Source organism: Aethalodelphis obliquidens, unplaced genomic scaffold (assembly GCF_003676395.1).
Source record: "Aethalodelphis obliquidens isolate GAN/ISIS:26980383/991018 unplaced genomic scaffold, ASM367639v1 scaffold60, whole genome shotgun sequence".
Taxonomy (NCBI): Eukaryota; Metazoa; Chordata; class Mammalia; order Artiodactyla; family Delphinidae; genus Aethalodelphis; species Aethalodelphis obliquidens.
Genome location: NW_020838004.1, coordinates 2,510,733 through 2,533,121, shown reverse-complemented (window position 1 = coordinate 2,533,121; position 22,389 = coordinate 2,510,733). Strand labels below are relative to the sequence as shown.

General features: G+C 42.4%; 1 protein-coding gene across 2 annotated transcripts in view; it reads right to left on the bottom strand.

Moving 5' to 3' along the window:
* The window catches only part of FAT3 (FAT atypical cadherin 3), a 565,154-nt gene that overhangs the window by 145,741 nt on the left and 397,024 nt on the right, over window positions 1-22,389 (bottom strand). For both annotated transcript variants that reach the window (XM_027087767.1, XM_027087765.1), the window contains exon 4: window positions 1,959-2,273. In XM_027087767.1, the coding sequence (XP_026943568.1) occupies window positions 1,959-2,273 (315 nt within the window). The remainder of the gene's footprint in view (window positions 1-1,958; window positions 2,274-22,389) is intronic.

The following is a 22,389-nucleotide window of genomic DNA, read 5'->3' as shown; positions in this document are numbered from 1 at the left end:
GAACAAAGTGCATCGCATAGACACATAGAATTGTCACATAGGGTTCCAGGAGGATAATGGGAGGGGGCGTGGGAAAGGCATCAGCCTTGCAAAATTCGTCTCAGAGGCCCTTCAGTTACGCTAACTCTGAAGAGGTGAAAGAGACCTCTCTTGGTGGAAACATGGGCTCCTCTAGCCAGTGGGGTAAGGAAGAGGGTGTTAATGACTCTTCTTTATGGTCTGATATAAGGACTGAGTAAAGCATGTTTCCTTGCTCAGATATGCAGGGTTAACAGCTGTGGTGTCCTGGATTTAAATGTGTGTGTTGGGTGGGGTGGGGGGGAATGAAGTTAAGTCCGACAAGCAGACATCAATGACAGAAATTTAAAAATCAAAATAAAAAATGGATTAAAAAATATTACATCAATAAAAACATTTTTAGGTGCAGAGCTAATAGCTATAGCCTTTAAAAACAGTGACAACTCATAGCTCCCTAATGCTATGTTCATGGATGAACACTCTGCCCCAGAAAATTCCTGTGAGATGAAGGACGCTTGAAGGTAGATGTCTTAGGTAGGGTTTCCTAGGAGCAGAGTCTGAGATAGGGATTTGTGTACAAATGGTTTCAGGAGGAAGTGTTCTCAGGAGAAAGGGAGTGAAGAAAGCAGGATGGACGGGGAAGATGCTAAGCAAGGGTGTGGTCTCAGTTGAAGTCTAACTTCAGCCTGATCCCAAAGGGAGCGCTGAATAATTGTATCAAAGTGTTGGATCCACCTGGAGGCAAGGAGGTTGGACTTTTATATCTGGTGTCAGTTAGTAGTTATTGGCTGTGGGCTGCTGGGCTGGGGTAGGAGTGTGGAACCTCTTGGGCCAAAAAGTTCAGCCAAGGATGACCCTCTGGAGAAGGGGGCAGCTGTGAGCCCTTAGCAGCCAACACTCACAACAGTTGGGGGATGTCCGCACCAGCCTGATAATGGGGATCTGGACAGGGTACCAACAGTATCCACTGCAATCCATCCAGTCCTCAAAGATTCCCATCGGCAAGTCTCACACAACTGCAACAGCACATATTACATGAGAGCTGCTAATGGTAGAAACAGGGCTGTTTTTTATTATTATTGTTATTTTCTTTTCTCTGCCCACTCTTCTGGATACATTACTGAGCAGGGAAAGGAATCCAAGTCCAGACCATAGGAGTAACAAAGATAAATAAATGCACTCTGACTATCCTTTAAAATAATAAAGGCTTGACCATTCACAGTGGACAAGGCTGAAGACTAAGAGAAGGATGGAAGATGGTGCTAACTCTTGACAGTTGTTGAGACCCTGGGAAGTGCCCATCACCTGTGAGGCTGAGCAGTCCCCCTTTGGGCATAGGCATTACAAGTCTAAAGTGGTTAGGGATGGGGAGTGCAGGCTGGCACCTTAGATATGGGAGTTTAAGCCTCTATTTGAGATGGTGCTCATGTTTGTTTTTATTTTTAATTTTCTAACAATGAAAAATTTAGTCATTTTTTACTTAAGTTTCTTCACTTTTTACAGAATGAGCCTAGCTATGATTTGTGTCTCACAATTTATACAGCTAAATTCATGTTCTAACCCATTGTCAACAATTACAAGAGTTGTTTTCTTTGGGAGATTTTCAGGACATAATGAGTGGTGGGAAGGTTATGTCACTCTGCTATTCCCCTCCCCTCAGTTTACATCTATGCTCAGTACCTTGAAGTGATCTGGGGCCACAGGAAGTGTAATTGAGTAAATGATGGAGCAGGCTGTGTACTGGGAATAGGGAGTTTGGCTGATAGGACACAACCAAAGGAAATGGCCTCACTAAGAATATCACTGAAACAGAAAGTAGCCTTCCACTGTTGTGTGGCTGCACTTTTTACCCCAGAGATTTTTTGCTTAAAAAATATACATGACTAAGAAAATAACTTCCTCCCCCGCATTAATGTTACTGAGGTTCAGAAAAATCTTACCGTTAGAATGTCATAACTCCCTGCTGTAAATTGCTTTCTGGAAGAAACCATGCCAGTCTTAGGGTCAATGAAGAACTTTCCATCATCATTCCCATCCACGATACTGTAGGAAATTTCTGCGTTGGGGCCCTCATCTCTATCAAATGCAAAAGCCCTATAAATGGGTTCTCCTCTCTTCTTCCGGTCACGTTCTGGCAGCTTGATCTGGTAGACCTTCTCTGGGAACTGGGGCTTGTTGTCATTTTCATCCAAAACCTGAACCACCACCCAAATGGTTGACTGTTTTGGAGAGAAACCACCATCTGTCACAGTTACCTGAGTTTTGAAAGAGAAAGCATTTTACAATTAGAAAAGAGAAAAACGTTTTTCGCCACTCTTTCCCCTGCCACCCCATGAAAGGTCTATTCTGTACCTTAGGGCATCTCAACTTCTCTTATTCCTGTAGCTCATGTCAAATGCATAACTCTTCATAGTTCATCCATAAAAGCAGGGAAGGCCCTAAATCCAGTCATGGAAATCATTGCTGAAAGGGCAGGAAGGAGGCAAGGCTCTTATTGTGGTGTGGAGCGGAGAGGGAGAAGAAATAGGATTGACTTTATGAAATGTGTCAGGTTATATAGCTGTAGTAGACTTAAAATATGCTCCCCTCAACAGACACAAAAAACAATATAACCTTTATTATAGGTTAACCCATGGGTATTTCATCTAATTCTTGGGAACTGCTATCAGCATTCGAATTCCTTCAGTATTCATGTTCCTTTCTTTCTTTTCCATCTTCCTGTAAAATTTGTGATTTTTACATCGTCACCGAACAAAAGGAAAACTCTGATGTATACTTCACAATTTTGATGGCTGGTTGTAAGCACCTTTGACAGTTAAAATATGTTTTTAACAGTCACAAAATAATTTTTTTCCTCTGTGGGAAGTGGGGGGGATGGCCAACCCCTTTCCATATCTGAGATGCTATTCTTATGCGTGTCTGTGAAAATTGACAGAAGAGAGAAAAGAAGAATATGTAGATAAGGAATTTGCATGGTAGATGTAAAATGTCTTTGAGTCTTAGTGTGAATAATCTTCTTCTTGGTCATAGTGATGATAATTATTATCATATTAATACTTAATATGCAGATGGGGCCATATAAGCACTCTTCCATGTACTATCTCATTCATTTTCCAAAAACACTCTCCTCAGTAAGTGGGGCAGTTTTGTTTACTCGCATTTTGCAGGTGAGAAAACAGAGGCTTGAGGTCTCATTGTCATTAAGCCTAAAGTCAGGTATTGAACTTTTAGCAATTCTTGATATTGTGTTTAACCACAAAACCTAGAGGAACCTCTACTCAATCTTTAAATCATTACCTTGAATAAGACAGCTTATTACCTCAAAATACATATTTGGAGGCTGGAAGGAACATAAAGATGCACTCAGCATCAATAGGAGAAAAACAACAGTAAATTACAGCCTCTGGTCATCCAGTTTTCCACCTAATGAAGCAACCTGACAGGAAAAATGAGGGGAAAAAAAGGCCCAAAATGTGGAAAAACAAATTTATGGCTTTTTACAAAATGGAACTGCAATCTAGTTAGGTTTCTTTTACAAGCAGCTTAGGAGAATGGATTTAATAGACTTCAGATGAATTTTCATAGGAGTTCTTGCTTTCTTTTAAAAATCCATCACTCTGATACCAAAACCAGACAAAGATACAACAAAAAAATAAAATTACAGACCAATCTCACTGATGAATATAGATGCAAAAATGCTCAACAAAATACTAGCAAACAGAATCCAACAACACATTAAAGGATCATACACCATGATCAAGTGGGATTTATCCCAGGGATGCAAGGATTCTTCAATATACGCAAATCAATCAATGTGCTACACCATATTAACAAATTGAAGAATAAAAACCATATGATCATCTCAATAGATGCAGAAAAAGCTTTTGACAAAATTCAACACCGATTTATGATAAAAACTCTCCAGAAAGTGGGCGTAGAGGGAACCTACCTCAACACAATAAAGGCCATATACGACAAACTCAAAGCAAACATCATTCTCAATGGTGAAAAACTGAAAGCATTGCCTCTAAGATCAGGAACAAGACAAGGATGTCCACTCTCGCCACTATTATTCAACATAGTTTTGGAAGTCTTAACCATGGCAATCAGAGAAGAAAAAGAAATAAAAGGAACACAAATTGGAAAAGAAGTAAAACTGTCACTGTCTGCAGATGACCTGATACTATACATAGAGAATCCTAAAGATGCCACCAGAAAACTACTAGAGGTAATCAATGAATTTGGTAAAGCCGCAGGATACAAAATTAATGCACAGAAATCTCTTGCATTCCTATACACTAACAACGAAAGATCAGAAAAAGAAATTAAGGAAACAATCCCATTCACCACTTCAACAAAAAGAATTAAATACCTAAGAATAAACCTACCTAAGGAGGTAAAAGACCTGTACTCAGAAAACTATAAGACACTGATGAAAGAAATCAAAGATGACACAAACAGATGGAGAGATAAACCATGTTCTTGGATTAGAAGAATCAATATTGTGAAAATGACTACACCACCCAAAGCAATCTACAGATTCAGTGCAATCCCTATCAAATTACCAATGGCATTTTTTACAGAACTAGAACAAAAAGTCTTAAAATGTGTATGGAGACACAAAAGACCCCGAATAGCCAAAACAATCTTGAGGGGAAAAAAAACAGAGCTGGAGGAATCAGACTCCCTGACTTTAGACTATACTACAAAGCTACAGTAATCAAGACAATATGATACTGGCACAAAAAACAGAAATATAGATCAATGGAACAGGAGAGAAAGCCCAGAGATAAACCCACACACCTATGGTCAACTAATCTATGACAAAGGAGGCAAGGATACACAGTGGAGAGAAGACAGTCTCTTCAATAAGTAGTGCTGGGAAAACTGGACAGCTACATGTAAAAGAATGAAATTATAACACTCCCTAACACCATATACAAAAATAAACTCAAAATGGATTAAAGACTAAACGTAAGACTGGACACTACAGAACTCTTAGAGGAAAACATAGGAAGAACACTCTTTGACATAAATCACAGCAAGACCTTTTTTGACCCACCTCATATAGTAATGGAAATAAAAACAAAAATAAACAAATGGGACCTAATGAAACTTAAAAGCTTTTGCACAGCAAAGGAAACTATAAATGAGATGTAAAGAAAACCCTCAGAATGGGAGAAAATATTTGCAAACAAATCAACGGACAAAGGATTAATCTCCAAAATATATAAACAGCTCATGTAGCTCAATATTAAAAAACAAACAACCCAATCAAAAAATGGGCAGAAGACCTAAATAGACATTTCTCCAAAGAAGACATACAGATGGCCAAGAGGCACATGATAAGCTGCTCAACATCACTAATTATTAGAGAAATGCAAATCAAAACTACCATGAGGTATCACCTCACATGGGTTAGAATGGGCATCATAAGAAAATCTACAAACAACAAATGCTGGAGAGGGTGTGGAGAAAAGGGAACCCTCTTGCACTGTTGGTGGGAATGTAAATTGATACAGCCACTATGGAGAACAGTATGGAGGTTCCTTAAAAAACTAAAAATAGAATTATCATATGAACCAGCAATCCCACTACTGGGCATATACCCTGAGAAAACCATAGTTCAAAAAGACACATGCGTGCTTCCCTGGTGGCACAGTGGTTGAGAGTCTGCCTGCTGATGCAGGGGACACGGGTTCGTGTCCCGGTCCGGTAAGATTCCACATGCCGCAGAGCGGCTGGGCCCGTGAGCCATGGCCACTGAGCCTGTGCGTCCGGAGCCTGTGCTCCGCAATGGGAGAGGTCACGACAGTGAGAGGCCTGTGTACAGGAAAAAAAAAAAAAAAAGACACATGCACCCCAGTGTTCATTTCAGCACTATTTACAATAGCCAGGTCATGGAAGCAACCTACGTGTCCATCGACAGACAAATGGATAAAGAAGATGTGGTACATAAATAAAATGGAACATTACTCAACCATAAAAAGGAATGAAATTGGGTCATTTGTAGAGACGTGGATGGACCCAGACTATTATACAGAGTGAAGTAAGTCAGAAAGAGAAAAACAAATATCGCATATTAACGCATATATGTGGAATCTAGAAAAATGGTACAGATGAACCGGTTTTTAGGGCAGAAATAGAGACACAGATGTAGAGAACAAATGCATGGACAGCAAGGGGGGAAAGTGTGTGTGTGGGGGGGATGAACTGGGAGGTTGGGATTGACATATATACACTAATATGTATGAAATAGATAACTAATAAGAACCTTCTGTGTAAAAAAAAGAAAAATCCATCTAGTTTCCTTCCAAGGTTATTTTCCCAATTGGTTTGTTATGTTTTACAAAAGAAACACGTCAGGCCATTAGGTGCCAAGGCTGGATTTTGACTCTTGAGCTAATTCTTGGACATGGTAATTTCTGGAGAGGCATGTTTTACTGCTGCTGCTGAACTAAAATGTTATACTCCCAGGTGAGCTGTGTTGACCAAAACATGTTGATTTCTTGGCTGCTCAACTCCTCTGCCTCTCTTTACTGCTTGAACGGCTCCTTTTCCAAATCCAGACAACTCTCGCTGTCTTTACCGTGCACAAAATCACCTCCTCATTGCTTGTCAACAAACTCCCTGCAGTGGGCTCCGAGGTGGAGCCCTGGGGCTGCCTCAGGGCCAGGTGGCTGCCAAGGAACAGAGAGGCCCTCCTGGCTGCAGTTCACTGCTCACCTGAGGATTCTGCTGCTATAAAGGTGCTTCCTTTCAGGGTTGACCTGGATTTAAAAACCCAGGTCCTCGAGGTATCTGCTTATAGGCAGGGAAGGGTGGCAGCTGCAGAGGCTCATGAAGCAGCCTCCGTGCATGAGATGGGAAGCAGGCACACCTACATCACCGCCTCACCCTGGGTACCAGCTCTCATGCTCCCTCAGGCCACGTGGGCATCCTTCAGGTGCTCCAACACAGTGTCTTCCATCTCAGGGCATTTGCACATGCCGTCCTCTCCCCCTCCCTTCACTGGATCTTGCCTACTTATCCTTTGGATCTAGCTGAAATGCCATTTCCTCAGAGACGCCTCCTTGACCTCATAGACCAAGTGACGGCCCCCCACTCTCTCCACCTCCTGAATTATGTACTCTTAATTCACCCTATAGTTTTCTTTTGCAACACTTACGGTTATGGAAATTAATTAAATACATGGTTCTCCACCAAGCTGATAGGCTGCATAAGGGCAAAAACAGATTTTGCCTTTTTGTTCACTGCTCTCACCTTTGTGTCAAGCCGTGCTCCATGTTTACTTATTTAATAAATTAGACTCTAACTCAGGTCCTATTTGGACAAGATCTTTAGCCAAAGCTGTCTCACCTTGTAAAGCCTTCGTAGATCATTCAAGGCCCTTTATGAAGTCACCCCAAGCTGCCTCTCCACCCATAACGCCTCCATTTCCTTACCCAAGGCTTTAACTACCACCTGTTTGCTGATCATTCCCCGATATGCACTCTTGTGTCTAAACCACGTTCCCTACCTCCAAGCCAATGCGTTCAACTATTTCCCAGGAATCTTCTCTGTGGACCTCTCACATGCACCCCAACCCCCCAAAAGTCACAGACAAATCATTATCCTCAAACCTCCTCCTTCTTCCATTTGTGTCGTCTCAGTGATGACCACCCCCCCACATTCACTCACCCACTGGTCTGCACCAGAATCCTGGACATCCATCTAGTGTCCCTGTTCTAACTATCCCCATCTGAGCAAATGTGAAGGCCAGCAGGCATCTCTCACGTGCACCCCTCACGCCAATCTCTTCTGCCATACTGCCCTGGGACAGGCCTCATTTGCATCTTGCTTGGACTCCCACAGGGGCCTCCTGGTCTCCCTGCCTCTAGCCTTCACCTTTGTTGTAAGGCGTTATTTCTTCCTCAAAAATCTGATCATGTCACTGACCTGCACAGCATTTTTTCAGGGGCTCCTTGAGGCTGAGGATCTGGCCTGCCTTGATTCTCAACATGTGCTACCTGCCCCTTTCCACCCTCCATGCTCAGCTACACGGTGAGCCTGGGGGGTCCTGAGTATGCCATGCTCTTACACCTCCATTCCTCTGCATAACTGTTTGTTTACATAGAAGGCTTTGTTTTGGGAATACGCCTGACTCATTCCAGAAGCTTGAATTCAAACACTCCTTCTGCGAAGCCATTCCTGCTTCCTGCAGACTGCTGTGGACGCCCTCACCTTGTTCCCACTCCACTATGTGCATAGTTCCAGGATGCTAATTATCATCTTACAATTTATGTGTCTGTTTGCTTGTTGGTCTGCGCTCAATCCTTCCAGACCATGAGCAACTTGAGGTCAGGGACCATCTCATTCCTTGCTCTGTTCTGACACCTGGGACAGTTCTAAGTGCCAAATACATGTTGTTGAGTGAAACTGAGAATTAATCTACCCCAAACTCTTCCCTATGATAATAAATGGAGAGAACATTCAGACAGTGAAGGGTCTCTGCTTCTTTACCTGTAGGAAATGAAGAGACTGATAACGTAAGATCTCCCAAGTGCTTTATGATTCTCTGAATGGGGGTCAGGTAGAGGTAGGCACAATTTTAACTGTGCACTCTGGGGTTCATACCCATCTTGCGTCACTGAGGACATTGCCGATCCCATGATTACTCATAACGATTTCTAGCTACTTCCAAAACTGTGCTTGCCACTGTGGACACTTGTCTACAGTTTACTCAAATGACCTATTTGTGTGTTGGCTCCTTCAGGACACTGTGAGCCACTCGAAGGTAGGAACCTTGTTTTCCTCATCTCTTTCCTGGAAACTAGTGTACTCTTGATAAACGTTTGCTGAACTGAACTAACTCAAAGTCTTAAGGTCTGTTATCATTCCTCTAGACCCACTCATGTCTCCAGCCATGTTGGTACCTGGAATATTAATTGTTGACAATTCCGTCAGCTCCTCAGACTTCACACTTCATGCTGCCCTAGACCTCAGCCCATCACGTGGAATTAGCCTATATGGAAGGAGGAATAGCACTGGAGACCTAAGCCAAACTGAGATGAATCCCCGTTATCTCCTCCTCTGCATCATTTTTCATTAATGATGCAAGGAATTAGCCATTGTTTAGAAACTATCCATGTGTCCTCTCACTCTGCTACCCTAACCTAGATTTTCTGTTCTCATCATTGATCAATAGCCAGTGGCTTGGCAATTAATCAAAGTTCTGAAAGATTAATTTCTTTAGTTATTTACAGCTAACAAAAGGAACCAGAAATAACACAGTACCCCTGAAAGGACAGCACAGCCCGTTTCAATTTTCTATGATACCCTTGTGGTCTGTGAATACCAGGCAGAGCCAGAAGGCAATCAGCATGGCCCAATGCGTTATGATGACAAAATTCCAAAGAGGAACCTGTTGTTAAGTCTATCCATGGAAGATGCAAGAGCTTTATAGGACCAAAAATGCGTGAACGTTGAGAATTCTGGAGTTATGGCAGCTGTTGGAAGGCCATGTTTCTCAATCATTGAAACTGCCTGATGTATTTATTTTAGTTTTACCTCTCCATGTAGTAGAATATAAGTACATAAGCTGCCTGAGAGCCGAGACCTTGTGTTTCGTCCACTGCCTTGTCCCCAGTGATTACAAGAGTGTCTGAGAATATATTCAATGTTTCTAAGATGAAGAGTTCAATTCTGTCATTCTCTTCAGCCCTTAATTTACCAAAAATGGCTATTTCCAGGCCACTAACCACTGGACTGCCAGGGAATTCCCCTATATTTAAAATGATAAACCTCTCTTCAGGAATTACATATCTCCCCCCCGCTCCACTTTATATTTGCCTTTGACACTTTATATCATCTGATATATTACATACACTTCACATATAAGCTTGTTTATTGCATGTCTCCCTCTTTAAGAATATGAGCTCCGTATATGCATGGATTTTCATCTCTTTTGTTCACAGATATTTCCTGAGCATCTACAACAGTGGATGTAATAAGCATTCAATAAATATTTGTTCAATGAATTAATAAAATATTCATCCAGTGCCTTCTTGGTACAAAACTCTTTTCTAGGCAAATTGGGACATCAACCAACCAACCAACCAACCAACCAGCGAGCATGGATTCCTATCAAATTCACCCCTCCCCCATGCCCCAAATCCTCTGCAATGTTCCCGACCTGCAATCATCTGGCCTTAATTTAGATATTTTCAATAAGAAGAACTAATCCCTTATGAAGCAGTCCACTTGCTGTTTGATAGGTTCAATCTTCCCAAAGTTCTTCTTCTTATTGAACCTGTTTCTATCTACCTATTCTTAGCCTAGAGTGACTGTAGCTTCCTATAGACTACTTTTACTCTTCGTAACTCTACAGAAAAACTCAAATTCCTCTCCCACATTGTCCCAGGTATCTACTGCTGAGTAACCCCAAATTAGGTGGCTTAAGATAACCATAATCTTTTTATTAACTCTCCTTGTTCTAGGGGTTGAATGGAGCAGTTCTTGTGTGGAATCTTTCATGCAATTCAAGTCATAGGTATCTGGGCCTGTGGTCATCAAACAAGTCTTTTGGTTGATGGCGGCCACCGGCTGGGACCTCAGCTGGGGCTGAGGTCAACGGGCCCAATATCTACAAGTAGCCTCTTTGTGTGGCCTGTGCTTCCTCACAGCATGGTGGCTGGGTTCTGAGCAAAAGCCCTAAAGGACAGGAAGTGGCAGGTGCCAGTTTCTTAAGGCTTGAACCAGAAACTGGCACAGCATCACTTGATCCACATTCTGTTGGCCAGCAGTCCCAGAGTCCAGATTCAAGAGGTGGGGTCATAAACCCCACCTCTAGATGAGAAGAGGATCAAGTAATTTGGGAGCTATATTTTAAAACTACCATACTCATAAATCCTTAAGAATATTTGAGAATCCACACCCCAGACTGAAAAAATTCTAATTCATATAATGTTCTCTCAGGTCATTCATTATGTATAATGAATTGCTATTCATTATACTGGTTGCCTCTGTCAGGATGTTTTCTTATATACCAGCTTCCTTCTTAAAATACGATGGCCAGGACAAAACAATAGCATATCAACCTTACTCAGACTTGTGTAAATTGCTGTAGTCTTAGAGACAATCTCAAGTCCATTTATTCAGCTCATGACTCTACTTATATTGAGTGGCAGTCCTGTCACACAGCTCTGTGACATGATTGAATTAAACCATTTAGGTCTTTTTCTTATGAGAAGCACTAAACTATAAGTGTGTGGTTTCCTTCTGAAGGCCAAAGTACAGGATTTTACATTCATTCCTATTCAATTTCATCTTACTGGAGGTTTTGGCTCCCTATTCTAGGTTACTGGGATAATCCTAACGATGACAGGAAGCAGGTATCAAAAGCTTACTAGGGGGCTTCCCTGGTGGCGCAGTAGTTGGGAGTCCGCCTGCCGATGCACGGGACACGGGTTCGTGCCCCGGTCCGGGAAGATCCCACATGCCGCGGAGCGGCTGGGTCCGTGAGCCATGGCCGCTGAGCCTGCGCGTCCGGAGCCTGTGCTCCATAACAGGAGAGGCCGCGGCAGTGAGAGGCCCGCGTACTGCAAAAAAAAAAAAAAAAGCTTTCCTAGGCATACTAGGACTCACCGTGAGAGGCAGGCACAGCCCAAGCTCCTTCAGTTGTTCCTTTTGTTGTTCAAACAATCTCATGAGATAGGTACTACTATTACAAGCCATTTGATAGACAAAGCAACTCAATTTATGGACTTGTCCAAGGTCACACTGCTCATCGTGGCAAGGCCTTGTTTTATTCCTAGCTGCTAGATTTTAAACCACGGATCAGCACACTACAGGCCAAATCTATCCGGACACTTGTTGTTGTAAATAAAGTTTTATTGGGTTGCAGCCACACCCATTCATACCATCTATGAACATGTTATCTATGACTGTTTTCCTGCTTTAAAGGTGTAGTTGAGTACTTGAAGTAGAGATTGTATGGGCCACAGAGCCTAAAATATTTGTTATTTGGTTCTTTACAGAAAAGTTTGCCACGATCTCTCTTCTAAACCTTGTGTTCCGCTGCCTCTTTGGTTACACGGATATCACTGACTGCATGTCTGCTTTGCTCAGTCCTCTGTGTGATCGTTTACATTAGCACGATTTTTCACAGGAACCCTGGAGACACTGCCATTTCTATTCTACAGCTGGAGACAATAAGACCCAGAAGCGATGTAACTTTTGCAAGGCCATTCAGCCAGTAAGTGACGGGACGTGGGTTTGCACCCCAGTCAGCTTGGCGTCCCAGCTCCTGCTCTTTTCCCTATCCTGAGCAGTCCATCCCGTGTAGAAGCATCTGTTAACCATCTGTTTAAAATTCCCTCCCTAAGTGTGGCTTTGGATCAGCATCAAGCTCGTAGCTGTGCTTCTAGAGTCAAGCTTTTCCCTCCTTTGATAATTGGGATCATCTTCATCTCCTGCCTTGTGGCACCCTTCCTGTTCTCAATTGCTGAAAGACTGCCGCCAGGTCATGGGTCATGGCTACAACTTCTTTCAGCTCTCCAAGACTTATTTCGTGCAGCTGCACCTTCTCTTACTATTTTGTTACACGTCTACACCTTTAGCTCCCTCTTACAGAATTCGCCACGCCCTTCGCCCTGATAAAGGCAGTGGGAGGAGGGAGGGTGAAACTGAGTGGTCCCCAGTGGCCATTTCTGTTATCTCTTACTCATCAGGCACTTAGTGTTTACTCTGTGCACATACTCTTCTAAGTTCTTAATAAATATTAACTCATTTATCCTTATATCAGTCCCAGGGGGAAGGTGGGATAATTATCCCCACACGGCAGATCAGAAAGAGGTTTAGTGGGACTTCCCTGGAGGTCCAGTGGTTAAGACTTCGCCTTCCAATGCAGGGGGTGTGGGTTCGGTCCCTGGTCGGGAAGCTAAGATCCCACATGCCTCGCAGCCAAAATGACAAAATATAAAACAGAAGCAACATTGTAACAAATTCAATAAAGACTTTAAAAATGGTCCACATCAAAGAAAAAGAAAAAAAAAAGAGGCTTAGAAAGTAAAGTGGATTCAACCTGGGCCAGGGTCTGTGCCCCTAACCACCACCCCATGCTCTCTCTCATCTAAATGCTCGTCCCAACTCCTTCCTGTGAACATGGTTGGAACATGCCCTTTCATTGGCCTCGGCACCATCGTTTCAGCTTTGAGCAAAGCTGGCAAGTCTATGGCACATGGGCCTTGGCGGCTCCGATCTGACAGCTGCACCCTGAGGCCACAGTAGGCATCAACAGTTCACTCTTCACACCGCAGGTGGGATGTGGCCTCACACATCTAGGATGAAATCATCCAGAGTGCTGTTACTACCGACCCATCTGCCACGGTCTAGGCTGAACACGCCCCAAATCCCAAATATCTCAGCCTCCCGACTTGGCTGCCACATACCTTCTGCCCATCTGGCAATACCCTTTCTTCTTCCGAAGTACTCTGTGCCCTTTTTCTGAGTCTCCTGATTGGTCTGAGCTATTTCAGCACCTGATACTTTTCTAAAGCAGAAGACAAAGCCTAAAGGAGAGTTATTTTTACCTCCCCCTGTTTCATTACCAAAAGTCTAAAGACCTGGCTAATAGATTCTGTGCAAGGAAGAAATCTAAAGATAAAGCCAATTAAACTAAGGCAGAGCTTCCAACCACATGAGGCAAGTCAGTGTCAGATGTGCTGCAATATTTGATCCTCCGAACTCTTGAGTAGATGCCTGTGACCTCTTACAGCTGGATCTCTAACTGGGGCTGGCCTTTCCCTTTACCTAAAGGTATCATACAAATGTTATCATCTTCTATGTGCACCATAAAGGGAAAATGGTTGGGAAGCCCTGTAATAAATTACAAATAATGTCACCCTTCTCTTGGATCTGATTATATTCTAACACAATATGCCTGGAGGTCACTGGATTCAAAGGACACTCTCTCCATGGGTAGGATTTTAGATGCTGGTGCCGCTGACAGTTAATTCTGGTGAGGATGCCTATCCACTTTCACCAAGGACCAGTTGTGGATAGCACAGTTTTTACCACTTACCTGTGCTTGGGTGTCTCCATTTATGGTCACCACACAGGTAGGCAAATGTATGAAAGGACCACTGTTGAGTATTTTCTTATCCCTGCCATGTCGCCATATGTATTGCAGAACCTCGGGGTAGGAGAAAGTCTCTTTCCTTACCTCTATTATATTCAGGAAAGCACAGTCACTAGACGTTAAGAGAATTCAAGAGTACGTGGAGTTTAGACCCCATTCTGCCTCAATCTGCTCACTTTACAGATGAGGAAATGGGTGTAGACCAATGAGCTTCTTAACCCAACATCATGTTACTGGCAATAACCTCAATCTTTCCAAGAGATTAGTTCCACAATTTCAAGCTGCCCTTTGAGTTTCAAATGAGGCATACATTCATAAATTCCCAGATATAAATATCTGTGTGATTTCAATATGGCAGAGGCTTTAATTTAGGTATTTTTCAAAATGCTAGACTCTTGAAACAATAAAAGAAATGTGTTTAGAGTAGATGTTATGTTTACTTTTCATGTTTACTTTTTATCTTCAAAATGTTTCCCAAACATTAAATCTTTAATCCACCCAAGATAGCAGAGGAGAGTTTGAAAACAACTTTATCTCCTCCTCACAAGTGAAGCAACAGAGAATGACCTTCTCAAATAATAATCAGGGGCTGATACCAAGGCAGGGGGTGGAATTCAGGCCTGTGTGCCTATGGGTTCAGACTCCTGCATTGCTGGGAAGACAAGTGCTTCCTGCCATTTCTAGAAAGGAAACTATGAGCAAACAGTAAATTAGAGGGTAGGTTTCAAAGGAGGAGCCACTCTTTTTTTGTTTGTTTTTTTTTGGTTTTTTTGGTGGTATGCAGGCCTCTCACTGTTGTGGCCTCTCCCGTTGCAGAGCACAGGCTCTGGATACGCAGGCTCATCGGCCATGGCTCACAGGCCCAGCCGCTCTGTGGCATGTGGGATCCTCCTGGACCGGGGCACGAACCCGTGTCCCCTGCATCGGCAGGCGGACTCTCAACCACTGCGCCACCAGGGAAGCCCTAGGAGCCACTCTTGAAGAGAAACTTTCTGAAACCCCCAGTATCACTCATATTTTCCATGGAGGAGGAAAAGAAATAAAAAACCAGCCATAAACTATCTGCCTTTAGATTTATTACATGTAATTCCTCTTATTTGACCTAAAATTTGGCATTAAGAAACCATGTGGGGATGGGAAGGTATCCTGGTCCCTTCCCACCCTGCATTCCCTATCCCATGTTGCTATCTATTAGGTACAGATGAGGGACATATTCTCAGGTATTTCGGGAGATGTATATTTACTAGGTTGAATACATTTAGAGAACGGTTTGTTTTATGAGGGAAGAGTCTCTATCTGAAATTTTTAAAAAGGAAGGGATGAGGAATGAAAGGAAAGAAAGGAGGGAGGGGAGGAAGAGATGAGAGGAAGGAAAAGAAAAGGAGGAAGAAAACATTAAAGTATGCGGTGAAGTAGGGAAGGAAAGAAGGGGAGGAAGGAAATAAGGAAGGCAGGTAGGTAGGTAAGATTTAAGAAGAGGTGAATCTGGATGGAATAGAGCAGTTTTCTGAAGAGAATAGGAGAAAGCCATTGACAAAGTCATGGAAACGAGAAAATTCATTCACTTGGATAAAGAAGATACAGTGTATATATACAAAATGGAATATTACTCAGCCACAAAAAAGAATGAAATGTTGCCATTTGCAGCAACATGGATGGACCTAGAGATTATCACACTAAGTGAAGTTAGTCAAAGACAAATATCATATGATATCACTTATATGTGGAATCTAAAAAAATAATACAATGAATTTATTCACAAAACAGAAACAGACTCATAGACATAGAAAACAAACTTATGGTTACCAAAGGGGAAAGGAGGGGTGAAAGAGATAAATTAGGAGTATGGGATTAACAGATACACATGACTATATGTAAAATAGATAAGCAACAAGGATTTACTGTATAGCACAGGGAACTATCTTCAATATCTTGTAACAACCTATAATGGAAAAGAATCTGAAAAAAATATAAATATATAACTGAATCACTTTGCTGTATGCCTGAAACTAACACAATATTGTAAATCAACTACACTTCAATTGAAAAAAAATCCATTCACTAAATGCTAGGATTGCCAATCTTTGGGGAACAGATTGGAAAAATCTAATGAGAGTTTGCTCTGAACTGCCTTTCAGAAAGTTTGTTTTTCCTAAAAAGTTGTTTTTGAAAAGGTACAAACCAGAGGGGCTCCGTGACCCATGGAACCATGGAACCATGGAAGTTAGGTCCTCAGGCCACTGAATCCTACTCCTCATTTTTGTGATCTTTCTCCTTGCCCAGAGACACCACATTACTGGGGAGCCCCAGGACAAAATCTGCTCACAGTCCATCCAGAGACAGTGCGCCTGTGGTCTGTCTTCTGCAGGGCATTGATTCCCACAAGTCTGTGAGCCACTCCCAGGGCTAGAGCAGTGCTAGCGCAGAGTTGGTGGTCAGTACGTATTTGTTGGTTAAATGCACGTTTGAACCTTGCATCTCAGGACAATGAAGGCATCTTTTCCTTGTCACGTGTAGACCCAGCAACTGCTAAATGGCAGCTTTTTAAGAAAGATCCTTGACCGATTCACTTGGGCAGTGGCTGCTAATATTACATCTTTGTCCAAATCCCTTCTTCGCACTTCAGGAAATAAAGTATTTCCCAGCCTGACATCTCTTAAAGCTTTTCTTTCCCTGCAGAGAGGTATACATCAGCTACTAATCTCATCACATTTCCATTTCCTTCCAGGCTCATCCGCTCATCATTTTCTATTCATAAAACTTGCTTGATTCTAATCTTCCCTATCAGCAGGAACTAAACACCTCCTCAAAGTTTATTTAGAAGGATGGGGATTACCACACATGTGCTAACTCCCCCTTTCAGACAGATGGGTCCAACCTGTGTGCTCACATGTGGGCCATTAAGAAAGTTCTGCCATGAACCAAGGTGTGACATCACATTACCCCTGGGACTAAATCCCCCTGCCCTATTTCGCAATTCCCCTGACACCAAGGCCTCAGTCAATCAATACATGATTCCACGCTCCCCTCTCTGTGAAACAGAATCCACCAGGTATGAATTATAATGGGAAGTGTATATTAGTAGCTTTCCCCTCCATTTCACAGCACCGGACCTCACACCTTACGTTACTTTTATCCTGGCAGACTCTCATGCCTTAGCTCCATTGATGATGTGATTTGGTTGTAAGCTCTAACACTCCGCAGGCACCAGATTTCTGGTCTTTCTTTCCACAGTAAGGGCTTAATGCAAAGATAAGGACACTGTTCTAACTACCAGCTCAGGAAACACAGCTTTTCTCCTCTCAGCAATTCAACCTAGGTTTGCAGGGCAACTTAGCGGGTCATTTAATACTTTGTCTACCTAAAAATATGAATTTTAAGGCTATTAATTTAAAAAATTGAGGCCCATGTATGATCGCACATATGGACTAAGGGAGGGATCATGAACTGGCGGCCAAGAGATATACTTTTATTTGGCCCATACAGTGTATTGAAAAAATTTCTGTCTCCATTGAAAACTACAGAGATATCACATAAAAATTCAAATGCCCAGTGTCTCCTGAAAAAATCACAATAACTGGCCCACCCCTCTCTATTGTGTTCCTAACTGCCGCCATGTCAGGTGTCATTCATCATCAATACTGTGCAGACATTTTTCTTGGAGTAGAGAAATATTTCTCACTATCCACATTCCTATCAAAAATGGCAGGGCTGGGCTTCCCTGGTGGCACAGTGGTTGAGAGTCTGCCTGCCGATGCAGGGGACACGGGTTCGTGCCCCGGTCCGGGAAGATCCCACATGCCGCGGAGCGGCTGGGGCTGTGAGCCATGGCCGCTGAGCCTGCGCGTCCGGAGCCTGTGCTCCGCAACGGGAGAGGCCACAACAGTGAGAGGCCCGCGTACCCCCCTCCCCCCCCAAAAAAAGGCTATAAGAGTTAGATGGAGAAAACTGTATATTCAAAGGCAAAAATGGAATAGAGCATATTTCTTTTGGTAAGTTAAGTACATTCTCATAAGTTTAATATGCAAACACTCAGCCTGCTACATATTTGACTCATTTATGATGCCCGAGTGGGCTCCGCAGACATTTGAGTGTGTAACCCTTGGTTGAAGGTCTTGGTAAAAATCTCTCCCTAATGATAGGATGTATTTATATTTTCATGTGTGGTAGAGAGAAAAACATAGCTCTTGGCAGAGTCTGTTAAGAGGAATATAGATGGACCTTCATCATCATTCCTTCTCCAGGTATTATGATTGCAGATACTATGGTTTTAGAATAATTAAAAGTTTGCAAAAAAAAAAAAAATTAAGGCATCTTTGGCCATGCGATCATTTAAACAAGAAACATGAGTCATCTTGAACACTTCTCTTGCTTTCCTCCCACATCTCACCAGTCATTAATTAGGGATACTGAAGCTGTGAAATAGAAACAGGTGTCCTTCCTCAGGATGGATGCAGCCCTGCATCTGGAGGCACAGCTTGGTGACAAAGAGTGCAGGCCAGATTCATGCCCAGGGACCACCTTGGCCAGGAGTCCCTGAGCAGGGCACAACCTGTGTCACTCCAATGACAGCCCTGACGAGTTCTACCTCTGAAACGTCAATTGTAGCTCTTGGTTCTTTCTTCTCTCTTCTTGGGGTCCAGCTGTCATTATCTCCTGCCTAAACCAATGCACCTGTCATCAACCTGGTCTCCCTGCCTCTGGTCTTGCCTCTCCTGAGTCCATTCTTTAGAAGACCAGAGAATCTTCTAAAATGAAATACAGATGATGTCAATCTCCTGCTGAAAGGTCTTTAATGGCTCTCCATTACTTAGGACAGATTTCCATAAAATGTGTCATGGAGAACACCAATCCTGCAAGGTGAAGAGGGTCCAGGATCCGAGAAGTTTGAAGAACACTATAGAACTTTCTTGGAGCTTCACGATGCACATAAGCAGAGTGATGGCTCGGAGAAAATCTAAGCAAAGAAGTTGCCTTAACGTTGTTTAAACCAGCATTGCCCAAGCTTATTTGACAACAGAATGCTTTTGTTGAGTGATGTTTATTAACATCCTTCATATTTGACATTTCAAGGAACATACTTTGGAAAGTGCCGAATTACAGGATAAAGTCCATACTCTTATTATTTATTTATTTTTGGCTGTGTTGGGCCTTCGTTTCTGTGCATGGGCTTTCTCTAGTTGTGGCAAGCGGGGGCCACTCTTCATCGCGGTGCGTGGGCCTCTCACTATCGCGGCCTCTCTTGTTGTGGAGCACAGGCTCCAGACGTGCAGGCTCAGTAGTTGCGGCTCACGGGCCCAGTTGCTCCGCGGCATGTGGGATCTTCCCAGACCAGGGCTTGAACCCGTGCCCCCTGCATTGGCAGGCAGATTCTTAACCACTGCGCCACCAGGGGAGCCCCATACTCTTCATATTAACCTTCAAGATTCTTCAGTATTGATACAGCCTGTCCACTGGGCTATTCTCAACCTCTAGTTTCCACCCACTCTATACCTAAAGTTTTAATCACATAATCAGATCACTTATTCAACAAATACATACAGTACTTACAATGTGCAGGGTTTTAGACATGGGGTATACAGTGGTCAGCAAGATGGGCTACCTTCCTCCCAGGACCTCAAGGTCTACCTGTTCTTCTAACATGAAGCGTGTACTTCAACACCCTTGCAGCTTTGCTGGGGTTCCCACTGCATAGAATCCCCTTTACTTCCCTGTTCTTGCAGTTCTTACAAAATCCTCCAAGGCTCCATGCAAATGTCTGTTCTTTTATGATGTCTTCTCAAGAGATCATGTTCAGATAGGATTACTCCTTTTCACTTTTCACTTGATTTCATATACTAATACAATGCTGATCACACATTAATTATTACATGTCTGTCCTCTTTAACACCATTGCATTGAACTAGCCTGTAAGCTCCCTGGGGATGAAGGCAATGCCACATCAATCACTATACTGGCAGCGTCCTGCATGATGTCCCGATACATAATAAATGCTAAACTAACATCAGTGTCTTTTGGTGTTCATAAGAGGCATCAGGGGAAAAAGCCCTGCCTTGGTGAAGGAATTATTTATCCTGTTTTTTTTTTCTTATTCTAGTGGCATGTTATCTTAATTTTGAATCATAGCAGAGATTGTTAATAAATTAGGATAAATTAGGTAGATATCCTATGGGTTAGAAACAAACATTATTCATTATCCCATTAACACAGCCATTAAGAAGCCTGTGTTCTCTTGTATTCAACACAGAACAGGTAGGGTTTGTTCTTTATACATGATAAAATAAAAATCCCCGGGGAAACATGGTTCAGGATACAGCTACTAAAAGAGAAAGATGGTTCCTCTTAGATATTTAAAGCATCTTAATTACTTTCACAAGACAAAAGGGAGCATATGCAAGTTTTAAATAAAGATCAATTCAGTAGACTTAAATAGATTCACAAAGATAAATTCAAGGGTGAATATAATGATTAATATGCACTATTTAGGAAGTATTTATCACGTATCTGAATTCAGCAAATTTGTCAGATGTGTATTTACATTCATCCAGCTTTTGCCTTCCAGGGGAATATAAGACACACATACCCAGTCCGAGGTCTAAACTATGTCTCCTCTTCTGGGAGCCTTCAGAATTTATGCTTATTTCTATCAAACCATCTGTAAGTCTGTATTAAAACTGTCTGTGAGTTCCTTGAGGGCAGGAACTGTGTCTTTCATTTTCCCATTCTCAGTACCTAGAGCAGGATGAATGAAAGCAATGTATGGAAAAGTAAACTGCCAAAGCTATGAAAACTCAGCCATGAAAAATACTAGCAATAAAAGAATTCCATGCTGTACCCAGAAAATGAAAACAATCACAAATAAAAAATATAAAACCTATCCATCAAAGACCCTAGAAATGTTCATATTGTAGTGAAGAATGTGAAAGAAAAAAATCACACGGATGCTCTAGTATCCCTTTTATTATAAATTCTTGAAAATATGAATGACTGTCGCAAAATCAAGAAGGCAACAATTTTCTTTTTAAGCATTTATATATTTTTTTAAAAATCCCTTCTTCCAGAGATAAGGAAAAGAAAAAAGCCAAATTATCTTTTGACCATGGAATCAAACAGATTTCACCCATCCAATAACTTAAGAAAATAAATAATCGCGTGAAAAACTTAAAAAAAAATGACTAAAACTTCCACTTTGTTCCTCGTCAACGCTACCTATTGAAATCCCATTTAAAGCTTAATTCTTCACTTTTCACTCTTCAGCAGTAGAGGCAGAGGGCTAAGTAAAAACATTCTCATCATTATGCCCCAGGCAGCCCTTATCACCAGGCCTAAGTAATGAAAAACAGTGGCTGGTGAACTTTCTGCCCATGTCAAAAGCAAAATAGAGTAAGTGTGTTAAATCATCGAAGATAAATGAGTCACAATGCCCAGGAAGCAATTAAAAATGTATAACTCAGGGGCTTCCCTGGTGGCGTGGTGGTTGGGAGTCCGCCTGCTGATGCAGGGGACGTGGGTTCCTTCCCAGGTCTGGGAGGGTCCCGCATGCCACGGAGCGGCTGGGCCTGTGTGCCTGGAGCCTGTGCTCCGCAGCGGGAGAGGCCACAGCAGTGAGAGGCCCGCGTACCACAAAAATAAATAAATAAATAAAAGTATAACTCAGTTGTGCGTCTATAAACTCTAGAAATAGTCTTTTTGCCCAGCCAAAACTATTGAAAAGGCATTTGAAACAAAAGACCTCCAAGAAGTACTCAGTTTCCCTGCTGGGTGGAGATATAATACAGTAGTTTCCACAGATGATACTTTAAAATCTTGAATTTTATTCTTCGAGTGAGATTATGATGATCAGATATGACTCCCTAGGATGTACCATATTCACACGGGCCACCGTTGTCCCCATGCTTAACAGATACACCCTCCCCATTCATTTTGTGAACCGCGGCTTGCCATTACCAGGGCAGTTCTACTTTCTCTATTTCCTCCCCAAACTTTCTTCTCAGAAAATCATGTCCACAAGTACCTACGAGTGAAACCTGAGATCCCTGGTGGGCAGCGCTGGAGAAAAGTGAATAATGCATAATGAATGTCTCTTTGCAAGAACTCTACTTAGCAGGGAGCTGAAACTATTTTTACTTTATGGCAAAAGCACTCTGAGAGAAATATTCCCAAACCACGTTTCAAAATGTGTGAGAGGCAGCGGAGATTGCCAAGCACTGGGTGAGATTTAACACCACTGCACACTCAGGGAAGGTTGAGGT